Source organism: Rhinatrema bivittatum, chromosome 9 (assembly GCF_901001135.1).
Source record: "Rhinatrema bivittatum chromosome 9, aRhiBiv1.1, whole genome shotgun sequence".
NCBI classification, from domain to species: domain Eukaryota; kingdom Metazoa; phylum Chordata; class Amphibia; order Gymnophiona; family Rhinatrematidae; genus Rhinatrema; species Rhinatrema bivittatum.
In genome coordinates, this window is record NC_042623.1 from 139,017,841 (window position 1) to 139,041,040 (window position 23,200).

General features: G+C 42.6%; 1 protein-coding gene across 1 annotated transcript in view; it reads right to left on the reverse strand.

Annotated features, from left to right (window-relative positions):
* The window catches only part of RBP2 (retinol binding protein 2), an 84,875-nt gene that overhangs the window by 48,082 nt on the left and 13,593 nt on the right, over positions 1-23,200 (reverse strand). The window contains exons 2-3 of the mRNA XM_029616485.1: positions 16,802-17,004; positions 9,271-9,401 (exon numbers count right to left, since the gene is read on the reverse strand). Coding sequence (XP_029472345.1) covers positions 9,271-9,343 — 73 coding nt within the window. The 5' untranslated portion in view covers positions 9,344-9,401; positions 16,802-17,004. The remainder of the gene's footprint in view (positions 1-9,270; positions 9,402-16,801; positions 17,005-23,200) is intronic.

Consider the following 23,200-nt stretch of genomic DNA (forward strand, 5'->3'; position numbering starts at 1 on the left):
TCCAAGTATACTACATTCATCAGTTCACCTTTATCCACATGTTTAACCCCTTCATAAAAATGAAGCAGATTTGTTAGGCAAGACTTCCCCTGGAGTTAATCCATGTTGACTGTGTTCCATTAAACCATGTCTTTCTATATGTTGTGTGATTTTGATATTTAGAACATGTTCCACTATTTTTCCTGGCACTGAAGTCAGGCTAACTGGTCTGTAGTTTTCCAGATCACCCCTGGAATCCTTTTTAAACACTGGGGTTATATTAGCCACCCTCCAGTCTTCAGGTACAATTGGTGATTTTAGTGATAAGTTACAAATTTTAACTAATAGATCTGAAATTTCATTTTTTAGTTCCTTCAAAACCCTGAGGTGTATACCGTCCAGTCTAGGTGATTTACTACTCTTCAGTTTGTTAATCAGGCCTACCACATCTTCTAGATTCACCATGATTTCGTTCAGTTCATCTCAGTCATTACCCATGAAAACCTTCTCCAGAACGGGTATCTCCCCAAGTTCCTCTTCAGTAAACACCGACCCAAAGAAATTGTTTAATCTTTCTGCGATGGCCTTATCTTCTCTAAGTGCCCCTTTAACTCCTTGATCATCTAACGGTCCAACTGACTCCCTCACAGGCTTTCTGCTTCAGATATATTTTAAAATGTTTTTACTGTGAGATTTTGCCTCTATGGCCAACTTCTTTTTAAATTCTCTCTTAGTCTGTCTTATCAATGTCTTACATTTAACTTGCCAGCACTTATGCTTTATCCTATTTTCTTCTGTTGGATCCTTCTTCCAATTTTTTAATGAAGATTTTTTGGCTAAAATAGCCTCTTTCACCTCACCTTTTAACCATGCCAGTACTCGTTTTGCCTTCTTTCCACCTATCTTAATGTGTAGAATACATCTGGACTGTGCCTCTAAGATGGTATTTTTTTTTAACAATGTCCATGCCTCTTGCACACTTTTTACCTTTGTAGCTGTTCCTTTCAGTTTTTTCTATTTTTCTCATTTTATCAAAGTTTCCCTTTTGAAAGTTTAGCACTAGAGCCGTAGATTTACTTACTGTCCCCCTTGCAGTCATTAAATCAAATTTGATCATATTATGATCACTATTGCCAAGCGGCCCCACCACCATTACCTCTCTCATGGATAACTTGCTAGTGTGGCAGTTACTACCCTTCACCTATAAGCCTTGATACTATTGATGCAACTCTATCATTGTTCTCTGCTTCAATGGCAGGAGGAAAAGAAGAATTGGATTCATAGAGTAACCAACAAAGGCCCCAACTAATACAGTCTGAGGAAACAAGCATGAGGATAACTTGCTGTTGCGGCAATTACTACCCTTAACCAATAAGCCTTGATACTGTTGATGCAATTCTAATATTGCTTTCTGCTTCAATGGCAAGGTATAACAGGGAATTGGATTCAAACACCAACCAAAGAGGACCCTGTCTTTTACGGTGTGGGAGACTGATAAGCATGGCAACCTACAGGGCGCAGCAGATATTACAATAAGCTTACTGGGCAGACTGGATGGACCATTTGGTCCTTTTCTGCTGACATTTCTATGCTTCTATGTATAGCATATGATCCAGATTATCTCTTCTCCATTCTGATTGACTGAACATGCTTGAGTATCTCATAATAACCTGTTAATCATTTACAGCTGCTAAATTAATCACCCTTAAAATGATAAATACCTCTTCCTTTTACATACTATTATCATGACATTTTGTACAGTGTAGACCATCTTTGAACATTTCTTACTTTATTCATGATTAAGACTAACGTTCATAAAAAGTGACTTGCAGCCACTCAATGCTTTAAAAGATTGCAAAAGAGAGTTGTAAATTCTTACCCATGCCACATTCAACCCTGAACCCAGTTACATTAGTAGTGCCTCTGACCATAAATATTTTTGACCAATTGAGAGTGAATATTATTATGGTGCTGTTTGCAAATATAATAACATGTTGCTAATAGACATTGAAAAATGGTCCATCTTCTTAACTGTCCTTTGACTTTTTCTGTATTTGAGTTAATCACTGTCACCATAGCAAAGCACTGTCTTTAGGTGAATCCATTATATTGCTACTGACTCACTAATCAAACTGTAGAAACTAGCTACTAGTAAAAGCCTAAAACTTAACATGTGCTTACGAGACATTTTTTCAATCACATACTGGAGAAATATTTTTAATCTGACTAGATAAATCATAACTGCTATTTGAATTATAACGGAGTGACATGATATGGATAATTCTTAGAGAGAAAAGTTCCAGAATCAGCCTTTTAAAGCAGATATTTTACTACTAAAGTGTTAGTTGCAATATATTTTTGAATGAATGGAGGTTTATGAAAATGCCACTTTCATCATCACTGTATCTATCACATAAAAGCAATGATGTTCGTGTTCTGCTAATATTTGTGGAATGTTCATTCTAAGAAAAGGCCAGTGTTTCTAGCTAAAGGGCAAAACTGATCACTCATGACTGTAGGATTGCATATAGTATGTATTAATTTTAAGGATGGCTGACCCTCTTGAAGGTCTGCCTGAGGGAGCAGTAATTCACTACGGCTGAAATTTTAGATGAAACTTTCTAAGTCTGGTTCCTCAAGCACAGATTGAGAGAAAATCATTAATGAACTGGACTTTACAGTATTTGCCTAAGTGGTATGCTGTTTATGCATGCATATAATACTTTTTAAGTAATTTTGCAAACATTGCAATTTCTAATTATTCTTAAAAGCTTTGAGAATTTTTGTAATACCAATTTGAATGTCTTCCTAATTGCTCTCTACTATTTCAGACTTCATCTAACAACATTGGGCCGAATTTTCAAAGCTCTACGCGTGTAGAGGGGTTACGCGCGCCAGGCCTATTTTATAAAGGCCCGGCGATGCACATAAAGGGGCAGATTTTCAAAGGGTTACGCGTGTAACATATGCGTGTAACCCCCGAAAAGCTGCCCCTGTGCTGCCCCTGCGCGCGCCGACTCTATTTTGCATAGGCTCGGCAGTGTGCCCAAGCCCCAGGATGTGCGTATGTCCCGGGGCTTTCCAAAATGGGTGGTATGGGGGCGTGGCAGCAGTCCAGGGGCAGTCCGGGGGTGTGGCCGGGGCCGTGATGACGGTCCGGGGGTGGTCCGGGGGCGGGGTCGAGTGCTCCGGCACAGCGGCCTGTGCTGGCACTTGATGCATCGGCAGCCGGCCGGTGTGTGCATGTTACGCCTGCCGGGCGTAACATGCACACACCGGCCTTGGGCAGGCGTAACTTTTGGAGCAAAGGTGGGGGGGGGATTTAGTTAGGGATGGGGAGGTGGGTTAGATAGGGGAAGGTAGGTGAAGGTGGGGGGGGCTGGAAAAAAGTTCCCTCCAAGGCCGCTCCAATTTCAGAGCAGCCTTGGAGGGAATGGGGAAAGCTATTGGGGCTCCTCTCGGGCTCGGTGCTTGCAAGGTGCACATGTGTGCACCCCCTTGCGTGCACCGAGCCTGGATTTTATAACATGCGCACGGCAGCGCACACATGTTATAAAATCGGGCGTAGATTTGTTCACGCCAGGTTGCGCGAACAAATCTATGCCCGCGCGTATCTTTTAAGATATGGCCCAAAGCCCCAGGAAGCGTCTAAGTCCCGGGGCTTTAAAAAAGGGGCAGTCCGGGGGCAGGGCAGGGCCAGAGGCCACTTCTTTGAAAATCTACTCCATATTGTAATAGTACTCACTTTCCTGCAGCAATTCATGGGTAAATTCATCAATAAGAGTTTGAAGTGTGTCAAAGTTTCTGAAATTCTGTGGTAATTATTTGGCATTTTTGCATAAATGTCCATCTTTACATATATTAAATAATGTATATTTTATGTAACATTACAAAAGTAACTTGCCAACTTTATTGTATGTCTGTATAACTGTATATTTTAAGGGGGGAGAACAGTAAAAAAGGATCTCAGCTATCAGTACAGTGGTGAGAGAGAAAGGTGGGGATTGGCAAAGGATGGAGATATAGAGAGGAACTTATCGATCAGGAATGGAAAGAGAGAGAGGTGATTTGGGGGAGAATGAGAAAGGAACAGGGATGGGAGGAGGAGAAGAAGAGGGAGGAGGAAGCAAGATGGAGTGGAGGAAGTGGAGGAAGGATTGGTATAGGGAGGGGAGAAGGAAGAAGCTTAGAGATTCTGAGCTTGGTGGGAGGGAAGGGAGAAAGTAGAAGGATTTGGGATCAAGAAGGTGGGAGAAGGGCAAGAGGGAATTGGAGATGGAGAAGGAAATGAAAGAGAAAGTCTGGGATCAGGGATGGAAGTGTCCTTCCCCAGGTTCCAGTCTTGCTTCTTCTGACATCTTCACACCTTGATCAGTCCTCCTTCTTTTCTTTATCCCAGATTCCCTCTTCGTGCATTCCATGAGCCCTATCTGTCTCACTCACTTGAATTTGTGTGTTTTAATTGCAATACAAAAATTTCAAAATAATGAGGCAAGTACCTACAGACCCATGATTTTACTTGCAGACGCAGCCCTAATGGGATTTATAATACTCTGCCAATGAGTGTGAGTCAGCATCTTTCAATGTATTAAAGTCATTTAAATATTCAACAGTTTGCATGATATGGTTCAAATGTTTTGAAATCTTAATTTTTGTATCAAGAATCAGTGGAGGGATAGCTCACTTTGTTTTTCATCTTGCTGGATTCATTTAGCATTAGGATTTTAGTTCGAGCAAGAGCCTATGCTCACAATTCACCAATTCTAAATTGGGTATCCATTTACTGGAGGATTTTTTCAAAGTGCTATCAATTGGAAGCAGGCGTAACTTTGCGCGCGTCGGCCGGCAGCCCCGCTCCGTCCTCCGGTCCCGGGGGCTGGTCCGGAGGCCTCGACCACGCCCCCGGGCCAGCGCCATGCCCCTGGGCCCGCCCCGAAAAGCCGCGTCAGTAGGCCCCGCCCCCGACACGCCCCGACACGCCCCCTTACAAAAGCCCCGGGGCTTATGCGTGTCCCGGGGCTTTATGCGCGCCGGCGGCCTATGCAAAATAGGCGCGCCGGCGCGCGCGGGCCTTTAAAAATCCGTCCCTAACTGCACTAACCACATCCTCTGGCAACAAATTCCAGAGCTTAATTGTGCACTGAGTGAAAAAGAATTTTCTCCGATTAGTCTTAAATGTGCTACTTGCTAACTTCATGGAATGCCCCTAGTCCTTCTATTATCCAAATCTATTATCCTTCTATTATTCAAATCACCGGAGTGATTTGTATTCCCTACAAGAACCTCGATATATAAAAATAATAAATAAATAAATAAATAAAATGTAAATAACCGATTCACATCTACTCGTTCAAGACCTCTCATGATTATAAAGACCTCTATCAGATCCCCCCCTCAGTTACGTGGTATATATATATATTTTTTTTTCTCCTGAACAACTGCAAGAGTTCTTGAATGCTAGAGCGACAGTTCCTGCAATTAATTTGTAGATTAACAGCCTGATTTAAAAAAAACCCTGCACGTAAAAAACGAGGGTTACGCTTGTGGCTGGGCTGAGCACGCTGCATGTATTTTAGAAGAAGCCCAGCCGCACGCGTAACTCCCGTTATGCGCACAAGAGCCAGCCCTCTGTGAAGGGGCGGGGTGGGGCGGGCCTGGATAGTGCCCTGAAGTAACTTGCTGATTAAAAGGTTTTAAAAAAAAGGGTTTTAGAGGGTGGGGAGGAGAGGGGAAGGGGAAGGGAGGTTAGGTTAGGGAATAGGAAAGTTCCTTAGTTGGAGCGGCCTGGGAGAGAACTGCTGAAGGCCGCAACGTGTCGCAGCGCGAAAGTTGCCAAATTCTACCTCCCCTTGCGTGCGCTGCCCCCGATTTTATAACATGTGTGCACCAGCGCGCGCATGTTATAAAATCGCATGTCCATGTGCTCGCGCCGGGTAGCACGCACACATAGATGCGTGCGTATGTTTTAAAAATCTACCCCTAAGTGTATTGGGTCACATTGTAATGTGTACGAGGTAACTCAAGTAGCATTTCCGAAATTATGTGTTCTCATTGCTCTCTTTTTTCTTTCCTTCTCCCCCTTCCCCTTTTTTCCCTATGATAAATGAGAGATTGCTATGTTTTCTTTCTTAGATATTATTTGCTTTAAGAGATTTATTTAATGTTGTCTCTTGTTTCTATTTATAAAGACTAATAAATAAAAAGTTAAAAAAAAAAAAGATTAAGGAGGTGCAAAAAGGGGCAGGGAATGGGCGGGACATGGATGTTTAAGGGCGGGGCCAAGACTTATGCGCATAATTCTGAATTTTGCAAAAGATGATCATGGCGGGTGTCGGCATGTTATCCAAGTAACTTTATTACTGGTCCCGATGAGGTGCAAGTCTGGAGATCTCAAGTATTAAGAATTTCAGTACAACATGAGGGTTCAGGCTGAAGTGGGAGGGCTTACAGGATGAAGAACCAGAGGGGTCTTGAAGACTTCAATATCAACTGGACAAACTGGTGGACTAATTGGAAAAGCTGTTTTTTCGCTCACGCGAGCATGTTTTAAAATCCGCCTGCTTATGCGCGTAAAAGCTGCTAAAGCCCTAGAGGAAATATGCGTGGGACATTTACCTGAGCCACCTCTTAAGATTCCACGCACAAATATGCATGGCAGGGAGATTTTAAATGATAAGCACGTACATGCGCGCATGACATCAAATTGCAGTGTATCTCAGCTCGTGCACCGATACACGGTGTTTATGGGTACATGCGCGTTCCTTTTAAAATTATCCAGATAGCTTTTAGGCGTTGTGCACCAGATCTATGGAATCGGTTTCTTGATATTTAGGGTGAATCCCATTAACTTCCTTTCTGCAAAATACTGAAATCTTGTTTTTTCACTCAAGCTTTTCCTGATTTGGTCTTGAGTCTTGGGCCATTTGCTTTGTGATAATTAAGTAAACTAGATCTTTACTAGATTGACGTCAGTGATGAAAGGGGATATATCTGTATGGTCTTAGAATTATCATTTGGTTTAGTGAGAGAATAATTGAGGATTTTTAAATTTCATTTTATTTCATTTTATTTATTTATTTGCCATGTTTATTGATCACTTCCTCAATTTCATCCACAACTGCCTAAGCAGTGGCTCAGGGTAGGAAGACTGACTTGAGAGGCTGTTAGGTTTTATATGTTTTACTTATGGTCCCATTATTTTTTTACATCATTTTTGTATATTTTATTGTTATATGCAGTTCTTCTTTGTAATACGCTTTGTGATATATAATGCTATGGCAGAATATCAAGTCACAAAAAATAAATAAATAAGGAGAGACAGAAGACAATATCTTTGCATTCCCCCTCCCACACAATGATCATTCTTTTATTCTCTTCCTTTCCTTCCCCTTTCTCCTCTCCCTCTCCTCTCTCTCCTTGATCCTTTCTCTCCCTCCTTCTTGCTCTGATCTTCTCAGCTAGAGGAGGAGAGCAACAGTGGTTTGGTCTACTTGCTCCTTCTTTGCCACCGGGGCCCAACTTGTGCTTTGAACTGTACAGCACACTGTAGTTCTGCGTAGAGCTCACAGCATATGTCAGTCCCCAGTGGCAGCAGAGAAGGATGTGAACAAAGGTGCCACCACGCTCCTGTTTTCCATGTTGGCTGTATTGGGGGGGGGGGGGATTACAAAGGGAAGAGAATAAAGGAGGGGATCAATAGGGGTGGAGGCAGGATCAGGAGCAAGATGTGTTCCTGGTTTGTTTGTTTTTTCTATTTTAAATAAATAAAAAGAAATGAAACAAAAAAAAGCAGATTGAAAAAAGGAATACAAAAAAATGAAGCTTGCTGTTGATTGACAGACAAGACGCACCCTCTCCAATAGGAGCTCTCTAATTTTACTATTGATGGACAGACAGACGCACCCTCCACAACAATAGGAGCTCTCTAATTTTACTATTGATGGACAGACAGACGCACCCTCCCCAACAATAGGAGCTCTCTAATTTTACTATTGATGGACAGACAGATGCACCCTCCCCAACAATAGGAGCTCTCTAATTTTACTATTGATGGACAGACAGACACACCCTCCCCAATAGGAGCTCTCTAATTTTACTGTTGATGGACAGACAGACACATCCTCTCCAATAGGTGCTTTCCAAATTTACTGTTGATGGACAGAAAGATGCACCCACCCCAGTAGGTGGTCTCTAAAACTGAAAATGTCCCTTAATATTTGTAAGCTCAAGACTCTTTATAATCAATTACTTCACTTTCAGTGATATAAACCTGCCCAATATTATTAGGTTCATTGACTGATTTAGGCTATTTATATTGCCATTCTTTCTTCAGCCCTGTAGAATAGTTCAGTCAGAAAGTAGACCCAAAAGATAAACTACAAACAGAGAGAAAATGTTATTTTAAATAAGTCTTATGCTATTTTAAAAATTGGTATTTTCTAAATGTAAAGGGTGGCATGGTGCTCATCATCAGAAAAGTAAATTACTTTGCTTAGCTAATCTTTGATGAAATAGAGCACTGATTTGGTTTTTAAAAGTCACCTAGATATTGTGGTCATAACAATATTTTAAAAATATACATATACAATTCTTGCTGAATTATAATTTAATATACCTTACTTTAGTTTTCTATGATTATTGAATTGTAAGAATGTTTTGCACATTTTTCTGGTGTAGTGTCACCAAATAAAAGATGTCACTAACTGCAAAAAATTCAGTTTTCTTCAGGATAGCTACAACTACTAGACCTCTGCATTAAAAGAAAATAGAGATGTTTTCATGCTATTAATAGTATGATGTTAGGCACTGTTCCGCAGAATGATAAAAACTCCTTTCTTTTGTATTTCAAGCTTCTAATGAAGCATCTTATGTCCAAAGAAGATCCAGAGTGGGTGCTTAGCCTTCATTTGCATATTACTTTCAATGACTGAAACAAACATTTTAAAAGGAACAAGATGCAGTATGTACTATCCAATTTTAATTAGGGTAAAGAAAGAGAAAGAGAAGAAAAATAACTTTCTCATGGTTATACAGTGCATTAGAACCCAGGAGTCCTGATTGCCAGTAATTTGCTTAGCAACCTTTCTTCTGTCATATTAAAAATAATGCCTTGAATAGGCCAATTACTATACAGTTTTACAAGTTACCCACTAGGAGAAATTAATGTCCACTTGAAAGCACCAATTACCAGTGATGTCTTAGTTTAGCCATCTGGAAACTGTAGAAAGACACATCTGTATATAGGCAACATGTAAATATAAAGCTTTTATCAATCTTATTTTTTCAATTTACCTAAAGCTTTCATATAGCCTTCAAAGTTGTCATTAGATTCCATTTCCCAGGTTCCATTGTAATCAGCAGGCATTGTGGCAGAGAGTTAGGTGTGGATAGGATAGCTTAGATGTTGTGTCTAGAAGAAAGAGCTGCAGAAAGAACAGGTTTTGTCCTGCTTTATATATTTTTTAGATAAGATTTATTGTTTTTGTGATAATAACAGTTTAAAAGTCAGAGAGATAACCCGGAGACCTTTGTCTTTATTAATAAAGGCACAATTCAGGAGTAAGGCAATTAGAATGGTACAACTAAAGGTTCTTTGGCAACTGAAGTCAGAGAGGAGGTGTGGTGATGACTGTACCCTTTGCGCTTTAGAGTTTGTGCATTTATCAACCCTTCTGATTGTATTCATTTTTTTGCCTTCTACAAGCTATAACATTTCAAATTCTGTAGTCATTATGGTTTACCTCGCGTATATACTGATGCATCCAAGTGAGCTATAGAACTTTTGTCCTTATTAAAACAGTCTTGTGAATTTTAGGGTTAGAGATCAACAAAGTGATTCTTAATGCCACCAGTCACTGGCTGGTGGCATTAAGTTGTGGCTGTGTACCTGACCAACTCCAGGTTGCAGAGCAGGAGTGAGCATAATACAGTTCAATATTTAAGTCTGAGAAGAAAGAGCAGCTGTTTAGTAGGAGAATGTGGTTTAGGCCTGTAATTAGCCCATATCTTAAATAAAGGAATACGTTGATTTAGCACACCCCTCAGGGTTCGTCATTGAGAACCCTATGTATTAAGAAATAAGTAAAAAATGTGTGTGGGCAGTGCAAGTAAGGATATCTTCCTGGCCTCTGTTTTCAGTCTTCAGCTGATCTTGTCTTGCCGTGGGGAAGATCCTGCTCCTCTCAGTTGGCATCTGATGTCACTCACTAGCGCTGACTGAGGAAGATAAAGGCAGTGCAACGCACAGTCACCGGCACACAGTTTCACATGCATGCCAAAGGGGCAAGCCGCTAGTGTGGAATTTGGTGGAAGAAGACTTCGGAAGATTTCTTAAGCTACCCTCAATTCAATTCTTATGGAGAGACGAGGAAGGGGGGTCTATCAGGTCCTACCCTTCTAGAGCTGGGGCCTTCCCTCCCCTTAGGTCAGCCAGCAATTGAAAAGTTCATGCTTTCTATGAATGTTTGGGACTCCGTTGGGGTCTGAGAAACGTGATGCTTTTAGCAGGCTTCAGATGGAGCCCCAGTTCCTTGTTCTCCTCTCAATGTGGGCACCAAATGTATTTTAGAGAGCCGGGGGGGGGGGGGGGGGGGGCGGGGTTTCTTCAATCTTGACTGAAAATGATAGGGTCTGAACGCCTAGAAAGGAGCAGGGTGCTGCAGAGGTGGCATCATCAGCCCCTGGAATGTACACGTTGATGTCATCCCATGATTTGTTGCTAGTTTCCTCCTTATCATGTACACTCAGATGCCATTTTCTATCAAAATTGGAGACCCTATGGATTGCATTAAGGGTCTAGAAAAATATGTGACTGATAGAATTGACAATGTTCTGTCAGTCTTTGGGGAATTGCAGATGCAGGTCAGTTCCCATCAGCAATCAGATTGCATAGTATAAAGATAGTTGTTAATCTGTACACACAATGCAAAGTGTCTAATAAATCGAATATGACTCTTGTTAAGGATGTAGAAGTATTTCATTGTAAGGGTTTCAATATTTTGATGATAATTATTCTAGGAAGGTTACATTTTTTTTAACATAGTAACATAGTAATGACGGCAGATAAAGACCACATGGTCCATCCAGCCTGCCCAGCAATTTGCTTATGGTGGTAACTGCAACTCTGTGCAGGTTACCCCCATGTGTTCTGTTAAAGGTAGTAACTGCTGCTCTGTGCAGGTTACCCCATGCATTCTGTTAAGGGTAGTAACTGCCACTCTGTGCAGGTTACCCCATGCTTTCTGTTGAGAGTAGTAACTGCCTCGCTGTGCAGTTACCATATGCATTCTGTTAAGGGTAGTAACTGCCACTCCAGCAGGTTGCCCCCATGCATTCTGTTAAGGGTAGTAACTGCCGCTCTGTGCAGGTTACCCCATGCTTTCTGTTAAGGGTAGTAACTGCCGCTCTGTGCAGGTTACCCCATGCTTTCTGTTAAGGGTAGTAACTGCCGCTCCGTGCAGGTTACCCCCATTCATTCTGTTGAGGGTAGTAACTGCCGCTCCATGCAGTTTATCCCATGCATTCTGTTGAGGGTAGTAACTGCCGCTCCATGCAGCTTATCCCATGCATTCTGTTGAGGGTAGTAACTGCCGCTCCATGCAGCTTATCCCATGCATTCTGTTGAGGGTAGTAACTGCCGCTCCATGCAGTTTATCCCATGCATTCTGTTGAGGGTAGTAACTGCCGCTCCATGCAGCTTACCCCATGCATTCTATTAAGGGTAGAGCAGCATGGGACAACAGTGTTGCACAGTTGTACATATAAGAGGTAATTTTAAAAGGAGTTATACGTTTAAATGTAATGTACTTTCGTAGCAATTTTAAAAATCCATTTACATATGTAAAGTGCACTTGCACATGAATATTCTATGGACAATTCAATGGCATATATTGTAGCAATTTCAAAACTGCATTACACATGTAACACCCATTTTTAAGCATGAAAAATGTTTTTAAAATCAGGCTCAACAGTGAACACTGCACAATGATGGCAATTGAGCTACTATAGTGCCTGCCCCAAAGAACTTACATATAATAGACCTTTGCTTGATTTATTTTTGTTTGTTTCATTTTAACATTTTGCTGCCAACATAAAAAATAAAAACACTTCCCAGAGTTCCACTTCAATCCCCCCCCCCTCCCGCCACCACTGTCAAACCCTCTTACTATATTTTTCTTTTTCTTCACTAGGCAGGAGCAATCCTGCCCTGCTAGTGGTATGCTTAGAAATACCCCCAGCAAAAAAAAAAAACCCCTGTCATCACTGATAATTTCTTCCATACAAATGGCATATGTCAGGGTACATACCTAGGGACCTGGAACACCTTAAGAACAAGGTTTAGATCTCTGGACCAGGTCAACCTTAAGACAGGGAATTCTGGGTACAGGCTACCTTCTCTGCCCCAGGGATATAATACAGGCTGAGAGGAGAGCAAATGGACTCCAGGAGAGAACAGTTTATGGATTGACTGAGTAAAAAGGGAAAGGTAGCCTCTTCAGTACAGCTGTCTGAGTTTGTATTACTGAGTTAGAATGTGAAATGTTGTTTATTTGCACTGTAAATAAAAGACACAAAAAGAAAAAGCCTTGACTGCTCATGTCTGTGCCATACATGGTGATATCAGTGGGACTTTTTGCGCTAAGCAATAGTCAAAAATCCATGCATCAAGAGGGAAACTCTGATTTATACAGAAGATTAAGAGGAAAACATTTTTTTTGTATATAGAACCAGAAGTCCAGGCCTCAAGGCAGAAAATAAGTGTTTGGTGCTTGGTAAAGGCTGTGTTATAGAAAACACTGTGGAATATAGCAACACAGAGCAGTGTTCATGAAAAAAAAATATTTTTAGGTTTGCTGACTTAACGCAGCAGCCTAGGGGTTTTTATAGAGCGGGCTAAAGGGCTAGTCCTGCCTGACATAGTCAGGTGACCATTGAGTGAGTTAGTCAAATAGGCAGAAGTTTATTTTGTGTATGAAATGGGACGAGGTTTCTTCCCCTCCCCTTACCTGCTGTGAACATTTTGAAAAACTGAGTGGATGATTCAGACCCTTGCTGAGGGACACATACAGTTACATACCATTATATAGGGTCAGGGAGTGGAACAACAGAGTCTCCTAGAAAATTTGAGCACCCTATAAGCAACATTGTTTGTACTGCAGGAGATTGCAGCCAAGCATACATGTCATTTACCAAAGCTTTTCAAGCTATAGCTGGCAGCTCCTATAATCCCCGGGTTAGGACCAGGAGAAAATCCAGAAGCTTTTCTAGTAAACTTTGTGCAGCAGACCACTGGACTGGCTGGGTGGCATGAGGCTGACTGAACCATATATCTGGGAAATCTGTTGATTGGCCCCCAACCAAGTGGTGTATCAGTCTGAAAACCTGCACAGGTGGGCTAGTTATTTAGACATCAAGGCAGCTGTACTTGAAAGGGCTGGGTATAATCCAGAGACACATCTACTGCGGTTCCAGAAAGGAACCCTCTGCTTTGAAGAAAGCCCTAGGAATCTTATCCATCATCTCAATGACCTTGAGTGGAAATAGCTACAGCTTAATCTGAAGTCAGACCAAGAAGTGGCTAACTTAGTCTTGCTTGAACAATTCATAGAGAGCTTCTGTCCATCCATAAGGTGATAGGTACGCCAACATAATAAGCTTATCCTAGAAACCTTATCCTAGAAGGCTGACACTTTCCATCAAGCCAGCTCGCAATGGGATATCCTAGGATACAACTGAGGAAGAAGGATTCCCTCTCCAGATGCGAGATTCTAACAAGGAGAATAGGGGGAACCAGCAACTGCCCTCAGGGCAGTGAGATCCCTCCTTGACATTCAGAGAAAAGCCGGTAAGCTCCTCAAATTGTTTCACTTGTGACAGGCAAAACCATTTTTCCAGATTGTCAGTTTGCAGGAGGTGAGGCTATGGATGTTGGCCTGGTATTCCAGCCTAAATGAGAGGCTATAGAGCATGTTAACCAGAAAGAACCTTTAAAGAAGAGATGATGAGGAAAAAGAGAAAAGAAATGGGTAAGGAAAGTACCTCTCTACCTGAGTGGTGATGGTACAGATCATTTTTCCTTTTGTGCCCTCTATGTGGGAAATGGATATGGAGAAAACTGTTGCCCCTATGGTAAGGAAAGTCTTGGGGGTATGTACAAGAAAAGCAATAAGAGTTAAAGGAAAGTAGGCCCCTGGGAATGCTCTTATTGCAACACTACAGACCATACAGTCAAGGAATGCCTATAGCTGGAAGATAGGGAACAGGAGCACTGCCTATTAAAGCAGACCAAAAGAGACACTAATCAACCAAGGGAAGGGACGGTTGAACCTTGATGGGCACAGTTGGATATAAAGCAAATAAGCAAATTGGCAAGAATGACTCCCACCTCAAGAATGAAGAATGGGAACAGGAGTGGGCCCATAACTTTGCAAAGCTGCAAATTTGCAACCTGGTGGATGGCCCATATCTGGGACTGGTGGACTTCATAGTCTCAGTCACATGTGCAGCAAGACACTTGTGAGAAAGGAGCTATGCAGAAGATATTGGGTTAGTCAGAGAGAGGCAACTCTTGCATGTGTATACGGTGATCAATAACAGTATCCCACTGGCCAGATGGTACTGAAAAAAACTGCAGGACAGGCCTGAATGGAAGCAGAATACTGTCTGAGCTCCCATATCCAGAGGTAATAGCATGGGTCTATCTACAATTTGACCACTTTAGGACTAGCCCAAACAGAACACAATATACAGTATACTTCAAACAAAAAAGGATGATTGGATCATGGAAGAACCAAGAAAGGAGGAGCCCCAACCTAATCCAGGGTTCAAGATCTGTGGGGAGTAAGACTCCAGGAAGAGGGACAAAGAGCCTCACTTGGTTAGGGATAAGGGGTTAAGCCATACTGTAGGTGGAGGAAAAGGGCTTTCTTACCCCAGGAAGGTAGCCCTGGCACAGGCAAGTGCTCAACCCTATAAGGGTAAGCTGAGGGGAAGGGGAAGTGACAGGATATATACCCAGGGACCTCAGAACATCTTAAGAATAGGGCTTAGCTCTCTTGACCAGGTCCACCTTAAGACAAGGAATTCTGGGTAAAGGCTGTCGCCTCTGCCCTAGGGATATAATGTAGACTGAGAAGAGAGCAAATGGAGGCCTCAGACTTTAGGAGTGAATAGCTTGTTGACTGACCGTGTATAAAAAGGGAAAGGCGGCCCTTTTAAGATAGCTGTCTTGTTTGAGTTTATATTACTGAATCGAATGGTGAATGGGGAATACTGTTGCACCGTAAATAAAACACACAAAGAGAAAAAGCCTTGACCACTCATTTCTGTGTCACATAGCAACATCTTGGATCTGAGCCTGACAAGTGCAATTTTATATAATACAACTTAAGAAAGACACTGACCTTAGTTTGCTGACGCCATTTCTAAGCAGCACTGGCAGGGCAGGAGCAACCAGAGATCACTCTTGAAAAATATAGCAAGAATGTTTATTTGATTGAAGAGGATTGGAGGGAAGGCCCAGGAGGGGTTTTTTTTCCCCTTCTTCAAGAGATCCCAACATTATTTTATTATTTTGTTTCCTTTTCTTTTTTTCCTTCATTTTTAAAATTAATTAAATAAAAAGAAATGAAACAACAAAACAAAAAGTTGTGCACTTCCCTACTATGTTATGTTACTATGACATTATTGAACATTGTTGAATTCACTGTTAAAAATATTTTGGGACTTGTTAAATTGCACTAGAATGTGCAGGGACTCCATTCTTGTGTGAGAATATAATGTTTGACTAGAGTGAAGAATTATTCCTGCCAGCAAGTCTAAAGCTCATATCCTTGAACCTTGAGATTTACCCAGATTTAAAAAAAGTAAGTACTCCTGAAGGCATTCAAGCCCTGCCATCTAAACTAAGGCTACACAGTTATTGCACAAGTTATAGAGTAAGATTAAATACTGCTATCTTATTTGCTGATTGTTTAGACCAACATTATAAACCTGATAAGAATAAATTACAGTATTGTAACGGTTGTGAGCCCTTTGTGCTATGGCATGGTTGAAGCAGCCTAGTAGGCGAATCTACTAGTCCCACACCAACACCAACATTGCTGGGACAGAGCTGAACCTTCACCTATACCAGAGCCGTTCCCCACTGGATGAGCCCTTGGGTTCCAGGGGCTGGCAGGACTTAGGTGAAAATCCCCAAGGGTGATCAGAAAGAACGTTCTGAGCTGGGTTGAGGTCAGGACAGGCAGTGATAGGACAGTTACCAGGTGCAGGCCGAGTGACAGGGCAGGCAGCGAGCAAGATGTTGTCGGGGTCTGTAGCAAAGGTCAGTACCAGGTGGCAGGCAAAGGTCAGAACTAGGTGTTCAGGCAGGCGGAGGACTGGAGACTGGGCATGCAAGGAGCCGGAACGAGGCAAGAAGGGGACTGGAGCGAGACAGGCTGGAGGAATCAGGAGCAAGACTGGCAGGCAGGAGTAAGACTCAGGGGAATCAGGAATAAGCATCACACACTGCAAGGTTGCAGGAGGACATGTTGCTGAGGCAGTATGCTGGTATCGTGGCTGGGTTTAAATACCCAGCCAAATAATGTCATCCAAAGGCACCAATGAAGAGAGTTCCTGCTGCGGAGCCAGTACAAGGGGGAGACAGCATGGTGGTGCACTTGCCTTGAGCAGCTCATGGTGTTGGGTAGTGAGTGTGGCCAGTCGCAGCATATCCCGTGGCTGGCCGAAAATGTTACAGTCCCCCCCCCCCCCCTTCTAAGCCAATTATCCAGGCCTCTCTGATTAGGCTTTTGAGGGAAGCATCAAGGAACTCCATTACCATTTGGGGGGGGCTTAGAGATTGGATGCAGGCTCCCACGAGTTCTCCTCTGGGCCGAACCCCCTGTAGAAGATGAGATATTGCCGTTTATTATTGACTCTGCTGGAATCTAAGAGGTCCTGAATGTTGTATATCATGTCCTCTTCTGAAATCACTTCTGCAGGTTTGAGATGACACCTCGAACGCCATGACATGATCCCTGGCTTGAGAAGAGAGACATGAAAATCATTGTGTATCTTGAGGATAGTTGGAAGTTTCAGCTGGTAGGCCACTGGTCCTACCTGGTGAGTAATGGGGAATGACCCCACGAATCTCAGGGCAACTTTTTTTTTTTCAATCATAGTTTATTAAAGTCAAACCAAACACAAGACAAATACAGCCCTGTATATATGTAACATCTAAATAAAGATATATAATACTAACCAAACTTGATATTATTCCCTGGGGCGGATTGGCCTATCGGGGGATCGGGCATCCCCCGGTGGACCTATCGCTCCAGTCACATGGTCTGCCATGCGCGGCCGTGACAGAGCCGCGCTCGGCAGACCACGTGATGTGACCTGGGTGGCGAATACCCAGGCCAGTCAGACATCGTGAATCCGCCGCTGATTATTCCCCTCCCTTTCCTACCCTCCCTCCCCTTTTGATCATCCATCACTTTTTATATAATGATATCGAGGCTCAGTCTGTAAGAGAAAGTTATAATATGGAATATTAAACATATGATCTTCATAATCTCTTAAACTCTTATTGCATTCAATATCCTTTCTTATCCAGTCCTCGTATGGTTGCCAGATTTTAATGAAGTTGCCCACAGTATCCAATCGGAGTGCTGTCAGTTTGTTTAAATAGTAAACAATGGATAACTTCTGTAAAATCTCTGCAACTCCTGGACTCGTCTCTTTCCAGGCCGTGGCTATTAGTAGACGGGTAGCTATGATCACTTGAATTACCGACAACTGCTAATATTTGTTAAAGTTTAGAAGTGGGAAAGTAAGCAGGCAACAAATAAGCCTGATACTTCACTTTCAATGCATATCCAGCATAGCTCTCTGCTTCAACGGCAGGGGAGAAGAAAAACTGATACTTCACGCATATCCAGCATAGCTCTCTGCTTCAACGGCAGGGGAGAAGAAAAACTGATACTTCACGCATATCCAGCATAGCTCTCTGCTTCAACAGCAGGGGAGAAGAAAAACTGATACTTCACACATATCCAGCATAGCTCTCTGCTTCAACGGCAGGGGAGAAGAAAAAAGGATTCGCACTCACAAAGCAGGGAGTAGCTGGCTTGTTACGGCGGTTACTACCCCAAACCAAATAAGCCTGATACTTCACTTTCAATGCATATCCTGCTTCAACGGCAGGGGAGAAGAAAAACTGATACTTCACGCATATCCAGCATAGCTCTCTGCTTCAACGGCAGGAGAGAAGAAAAATTGATACTACACGCATATCCAGCATAGCTCCCTGCTTCAACGGCAGGGGAGAAGAAAAACAACCAATAAGGGCTGAATAACACAGTCTGGGTAAAACAAATAAGCATGGGTGTAGCTTGCTTATTGCGGCGGTTACTTCCCCTACTACCCATAACTAATCAAGCTTGATATTTCACTTGGTTGCAGCTCCATCACTGCTCTCTACATTAATGGTGGGGGTGGAAGGGAAATAGAACCAAAGAGCTAAGAGAAACGGATAAGTATGAGAAAAAAAAATGTGAAGCTTGCTGGGCAGACTGGATGGGCCGTTTGGTCTTCTTCTGCCGTGATTTCTATGTTTCTATGTTTCTATAACATTTAAGATCTTTGGCAACTCATTGCCCCAACAGTTCAGAGAGAAATTGAAAGATGAAATCCCAAAGTCCAGAAATATCTGAGCACGACCACCAGATATGAAGCATTGTGCCTTCATGACCGCAGTTCCTCCAGCATTTATTAGACACTGTGGAGTATATCTTATGCAACCTGGTCGGTGTGAGGTACTAATAATATAGTAGTTTATAACCATTTTCCATGAGTGCAGCTGATATAGAGCTTAGTTTAATCATAGCGTAACATATGTCCCATTCCTCCTCCTCCTCCAATACCTCCCCTATATCTGTTTCCCAAGCTTTGATATGTGGTATAGGAGCATTCAATTTGCCCAATAAAAATAAGTATAACCCAGATATTTGTTTTTGATGTTTCTTTGTTGACAAACATAAGCCCTCAAACAAAGATTTTTCCAATCATAGTTGTGGCCGTATGTGAGGGGAATTCATGCAGACGATATTCAACTAATTTTACCAATTGAGGACACACTAGAGAAAACGTTAACCTTAGCAAACATGTACCTAGACGTTATAAAACAACTGCTAAACTGAATGGAACTTCTGATCAATATTGAAAAAACAGAATTTCTACACTTAGAACGGGAAAATATGGAAATCATCCAAACTCCAATTATCCTCAAAGACAACCAGAAAATTGAACTAGCTGAAAAAGTACGAAACCTTGGAATAATAATGGACCCAGAAATCAACCTAAAACAACACATATCCCTAAAAGTAAAAGAAGGTTATGGAAAACTCATGATACTCAGAAAACTATAACTATTACTAACACTAACTGATTTCAGAACAGTACTGCAGGCACTAATTTTCTCCAGCACGGACAACTGTAATGCCCTTTTACTAGGACTCCCGAATACAACATTAAGGCCACTTCAAATACTTCAAAACACAGCAGCTAGAATACTAACAGGAAAAAGGAGGAGGGACCATATAACCGAAACCCTGGCAGAATTACATTGGCTACCTAATGAACACAAAATTAAATACAAAGCCCTATGTACCATACATTAACTAATACATGATGGAAAATCGGACTGGCTAAATACAGCATTACAAGTGCACGTCCCACACAGAAACCTTCGATCAGCAAATAAAGCACTTTTAACCATTCCTTCAGTAAAGACAGTGAGACTAACTCAAGTGAGAGAAAGGGCCTTATCTTTAGCAGGCCCCACACTTTGGAACACAATGCCCCTAGAGATCAGGTTGCAAAGAGATCTCAAAACCTTTAAGAAAAGTTTAAAAATATGGCTTCTTAAACAAGCATTTCATAAAGAGGCTGGAGAATGAGAATGAAAATATACAGGAATAGGCAGAAGAAGAACACCAGCACACAGCACTATTCTAAGAATGCGCATCTCAATAATCTATGAAATCTACCTCACAAAAATAATTGTAAACACTATATATATGATTTTTACCTGTGAACAATACCTTACAGGTACACCTGGTCATGACCTACTTCACTAAACAAGTGATTGTCCTTAACAATTTATTGTAACTGAACCTTTTGTGGCACCTGTTAGAATGTACGATAGTCTGCACCCACTTACATTAATTTATGTGCCTACATGTAAACCGTTGCGATGGTTTATTACTTAGCGACGGTATAGAAAAGATTTTAAATAAATAAATAAATTAACTGTATATATGCAAATTGATCCTCCACCAATAAATGAAATCTATCTTGGAGTGTACTAAATTGCACTATTTGACCCTGTTCTCACAGTTGTTCCAGTACCCATAAATCAGATCTATGCCACTGAGACAATCTTCCTGTAACAAGGCCTGGTGGGAAACTCTTATTATGGCATATGGGTGTGCCTGCTGAAATTGTTTGATCTCCTATTAGCACCATTTTTCATTTATCCTGAATTTTGATGGTGTGTATGGTATATGATAATATGGTGCTCTTGAGAATCCTAAAACATCGACGTAACCATATCTGGCCTGCTAGGGGAAAAATTCGTCAGACTCTGTTTTTTGCCACTCATTGTTTAGCGCCTTCTATGACATGCCATTCGACAATGGCTTTCAGTTGGGCGGCTAAATAATGCTTTTTAATATCTGGGACGCCCAAACCCCCTTGAAGTTTTGGCTGGTATAGAACCCTCCTGGAAACCCATGGTGGTCTCCTTCTCCAAATAAAGTAAAACATGTGTTTTTTGAGCAGTTTCAAGTATGTATCAGGTAATTCTATAGGTATAGTTTAGAAAAGGAATAGTAGTCTAGGTAGAATATTCATTTTAATAGTCACTATTCTTCCCATCCAAGTTAAATTATAAGCATGCCATACGTCTAAGTCTAAGAATATCCTGTCTAATGGTTTAAAATTTAGGGGAAATAAATCCCTTCCCGTACCACTCAAATTCACCCCAAGTAGCAAATAGCTATCTTCGCCCACTTAAAAGGAATTTTTTATTTTACCTGTTTTTGAAAATTATATTTCAATACAAATTTAACAGAAGGCATCTTGAGATGGAGATTCCATGTGCTTAGCCACGCCAGTTTTCCTGGTTTGAACTGTGGAGCCGGGCAGCATTTTTTGTCTGCTTGTTTCTTGAACTGATTAACCACTGCAGTCAGAAGCTGGTGTGTTTTCTGCTATAAATCTCTGAGGTCAAGCCACAAGGCAGGAGACTGACACTGGAGCTGGGAGTGGTACCTTTGGATGTTGACCAAAGACCATTTGGAAGGGTTATTATCCAGATGAACCTCTCACATGGTTGTTGTAGCAGAACTCTGAGCCAGGGAGGAGAGAAGCCAAGTCTTCTTGACATTCATTTTTGTATGCCCTCAAGAAGGCCTTGAACGTCTGGTTGACTGTTTCCATCTGTCCATTGCTTTGCAGGTGATACACAGAGGTGAAGTCCAATGTGATAACAAATTTCTTACAGAGGCTTCTCCAAAAGCAGGCTGTAAACTGCATCCCTCGGTCCAAGAGGATATGGGAGGGGAGTCCGTGTAACTGAAAAATATGTTGGACAAAAAGATGTGTCAACTCTGATGCAGATGGTAGGCTGAGAAGTGCATGAAATGGGCCATCTTAGAAAAGTGATCCACCACTACCCAGCTAGTGGTGTAGCCATTAGAAAGGGAAAGGTCAGTGACAAAATCAGTGGCCAGGTGGGTCCAGGGCTCCTCAGGGGCTGGCAATGGCTGCAACAGCCCCCACAGGCAAGCAAGAGAGCTCTTATGTACCACACAGGTGGGGCAAGATTCCCTTGAGGCCACCAGTAATGGCAAAGGATTAGTTCCAGAATTGTCATGATGCCCTGCCATGCAGGAATCCTGGGCCCATTTGAGTACCTTTTTCTTCAGTTGTTTGGGAACTACAGTCTTCCTGGGTGGCACAGGTACTGCAGAAGTAACCACTATTCTTGTTGAGTCAATGATGTGGTGAGGGAGTTCTGGGAAGTCTTCTATTTCAAAAGACCAGGAAAGGGCATCAGCCCATTGGTTCTTCTCTGATAGGCAATATCACAGTTCAAAGTCAAAGCAGTTGAAGAAAAATGATCATCTGGTCTGTCGAGGGTTCAACCATTTTGAGCTTGCGTAAGATATTCCAAGTTCTTGTGATCCATATAAATTGCGATTAGGTGACTATCTCCCTCCAACAGATGACACCACTCTTCCAGCATCATCTGTTGAAGGGAGCTAGACACCACCGGAAGCTCCTTGTCCCCAATTGTATAGTTCATTTCCGGCAGAGTGATTTTCTTGGAAAAGTAAGAACATGGTGTTACGGTCCCAGGCCGTGACCAGGGACCTTCACTCACCTTGCGTCCAGGCCGGGCCATGGGAACTCTTCCCTGGCCGTCTAAGTCTGAAATCCAGCCTGCTGCAGCATCCCCTCCTTGAGGGAGACGCCGTCTACCTCCCGTCGTTGGCCCTGCCACCTAGGTGCTCGCGCGCTGGGGCTCCGGATTTAAAGGGGCCAGCGCGGGAAATGGAGGACAGCCCCAATGATGATGTCAGACGCTGCCAGGTTATTTAAACCCTGCAGCCACCTCTAGACCTCACCTTGCAACGAGGTTCACTCTTAGGATTTGTTAGTTGCTGTCCCCAGACTCCCGCCTATCTTAGCTTCGGACTTCTGACTTCTGGCTTCTGACCCTGCTTCGTCCATTGACTCCGACGTCAGCTTCCTCGTTGTCTACAGGTATCCAGTTCTTGCTTGCCCGGAGGATTCTCCTAAGTCCCAGCGGCTCGGGGTTTCACGGGCTCCTCCCGGGGGAGCCACATGCTTCCAAGGGTGAAGACTCTTCTGGCCTCCGGGGCCCAACCGCTCCCATCGACCATCTCTTCTGCTGCTTCCTTGATCCTTGGTCGCATAGTGTCACACCTAAGTCCAAGAGGCCTGGGTCCCTACGGGCTCCTCCTGGGGGGACCTCGGGCTTCCAGTGGTGAAGCCTTCTTCGGAACACTTCTTCAGCGCCACCTCCCGGCTGCGACGCCCACTGTGCGCCCCCACAGTGCAACACCTGCAGTCTCAGCCAGCCCAAGGGTCCACTAGCCTAACACATGGCAATAGAGTTCCTTGATCTTGTGTTGAAAGAGAACAGCCC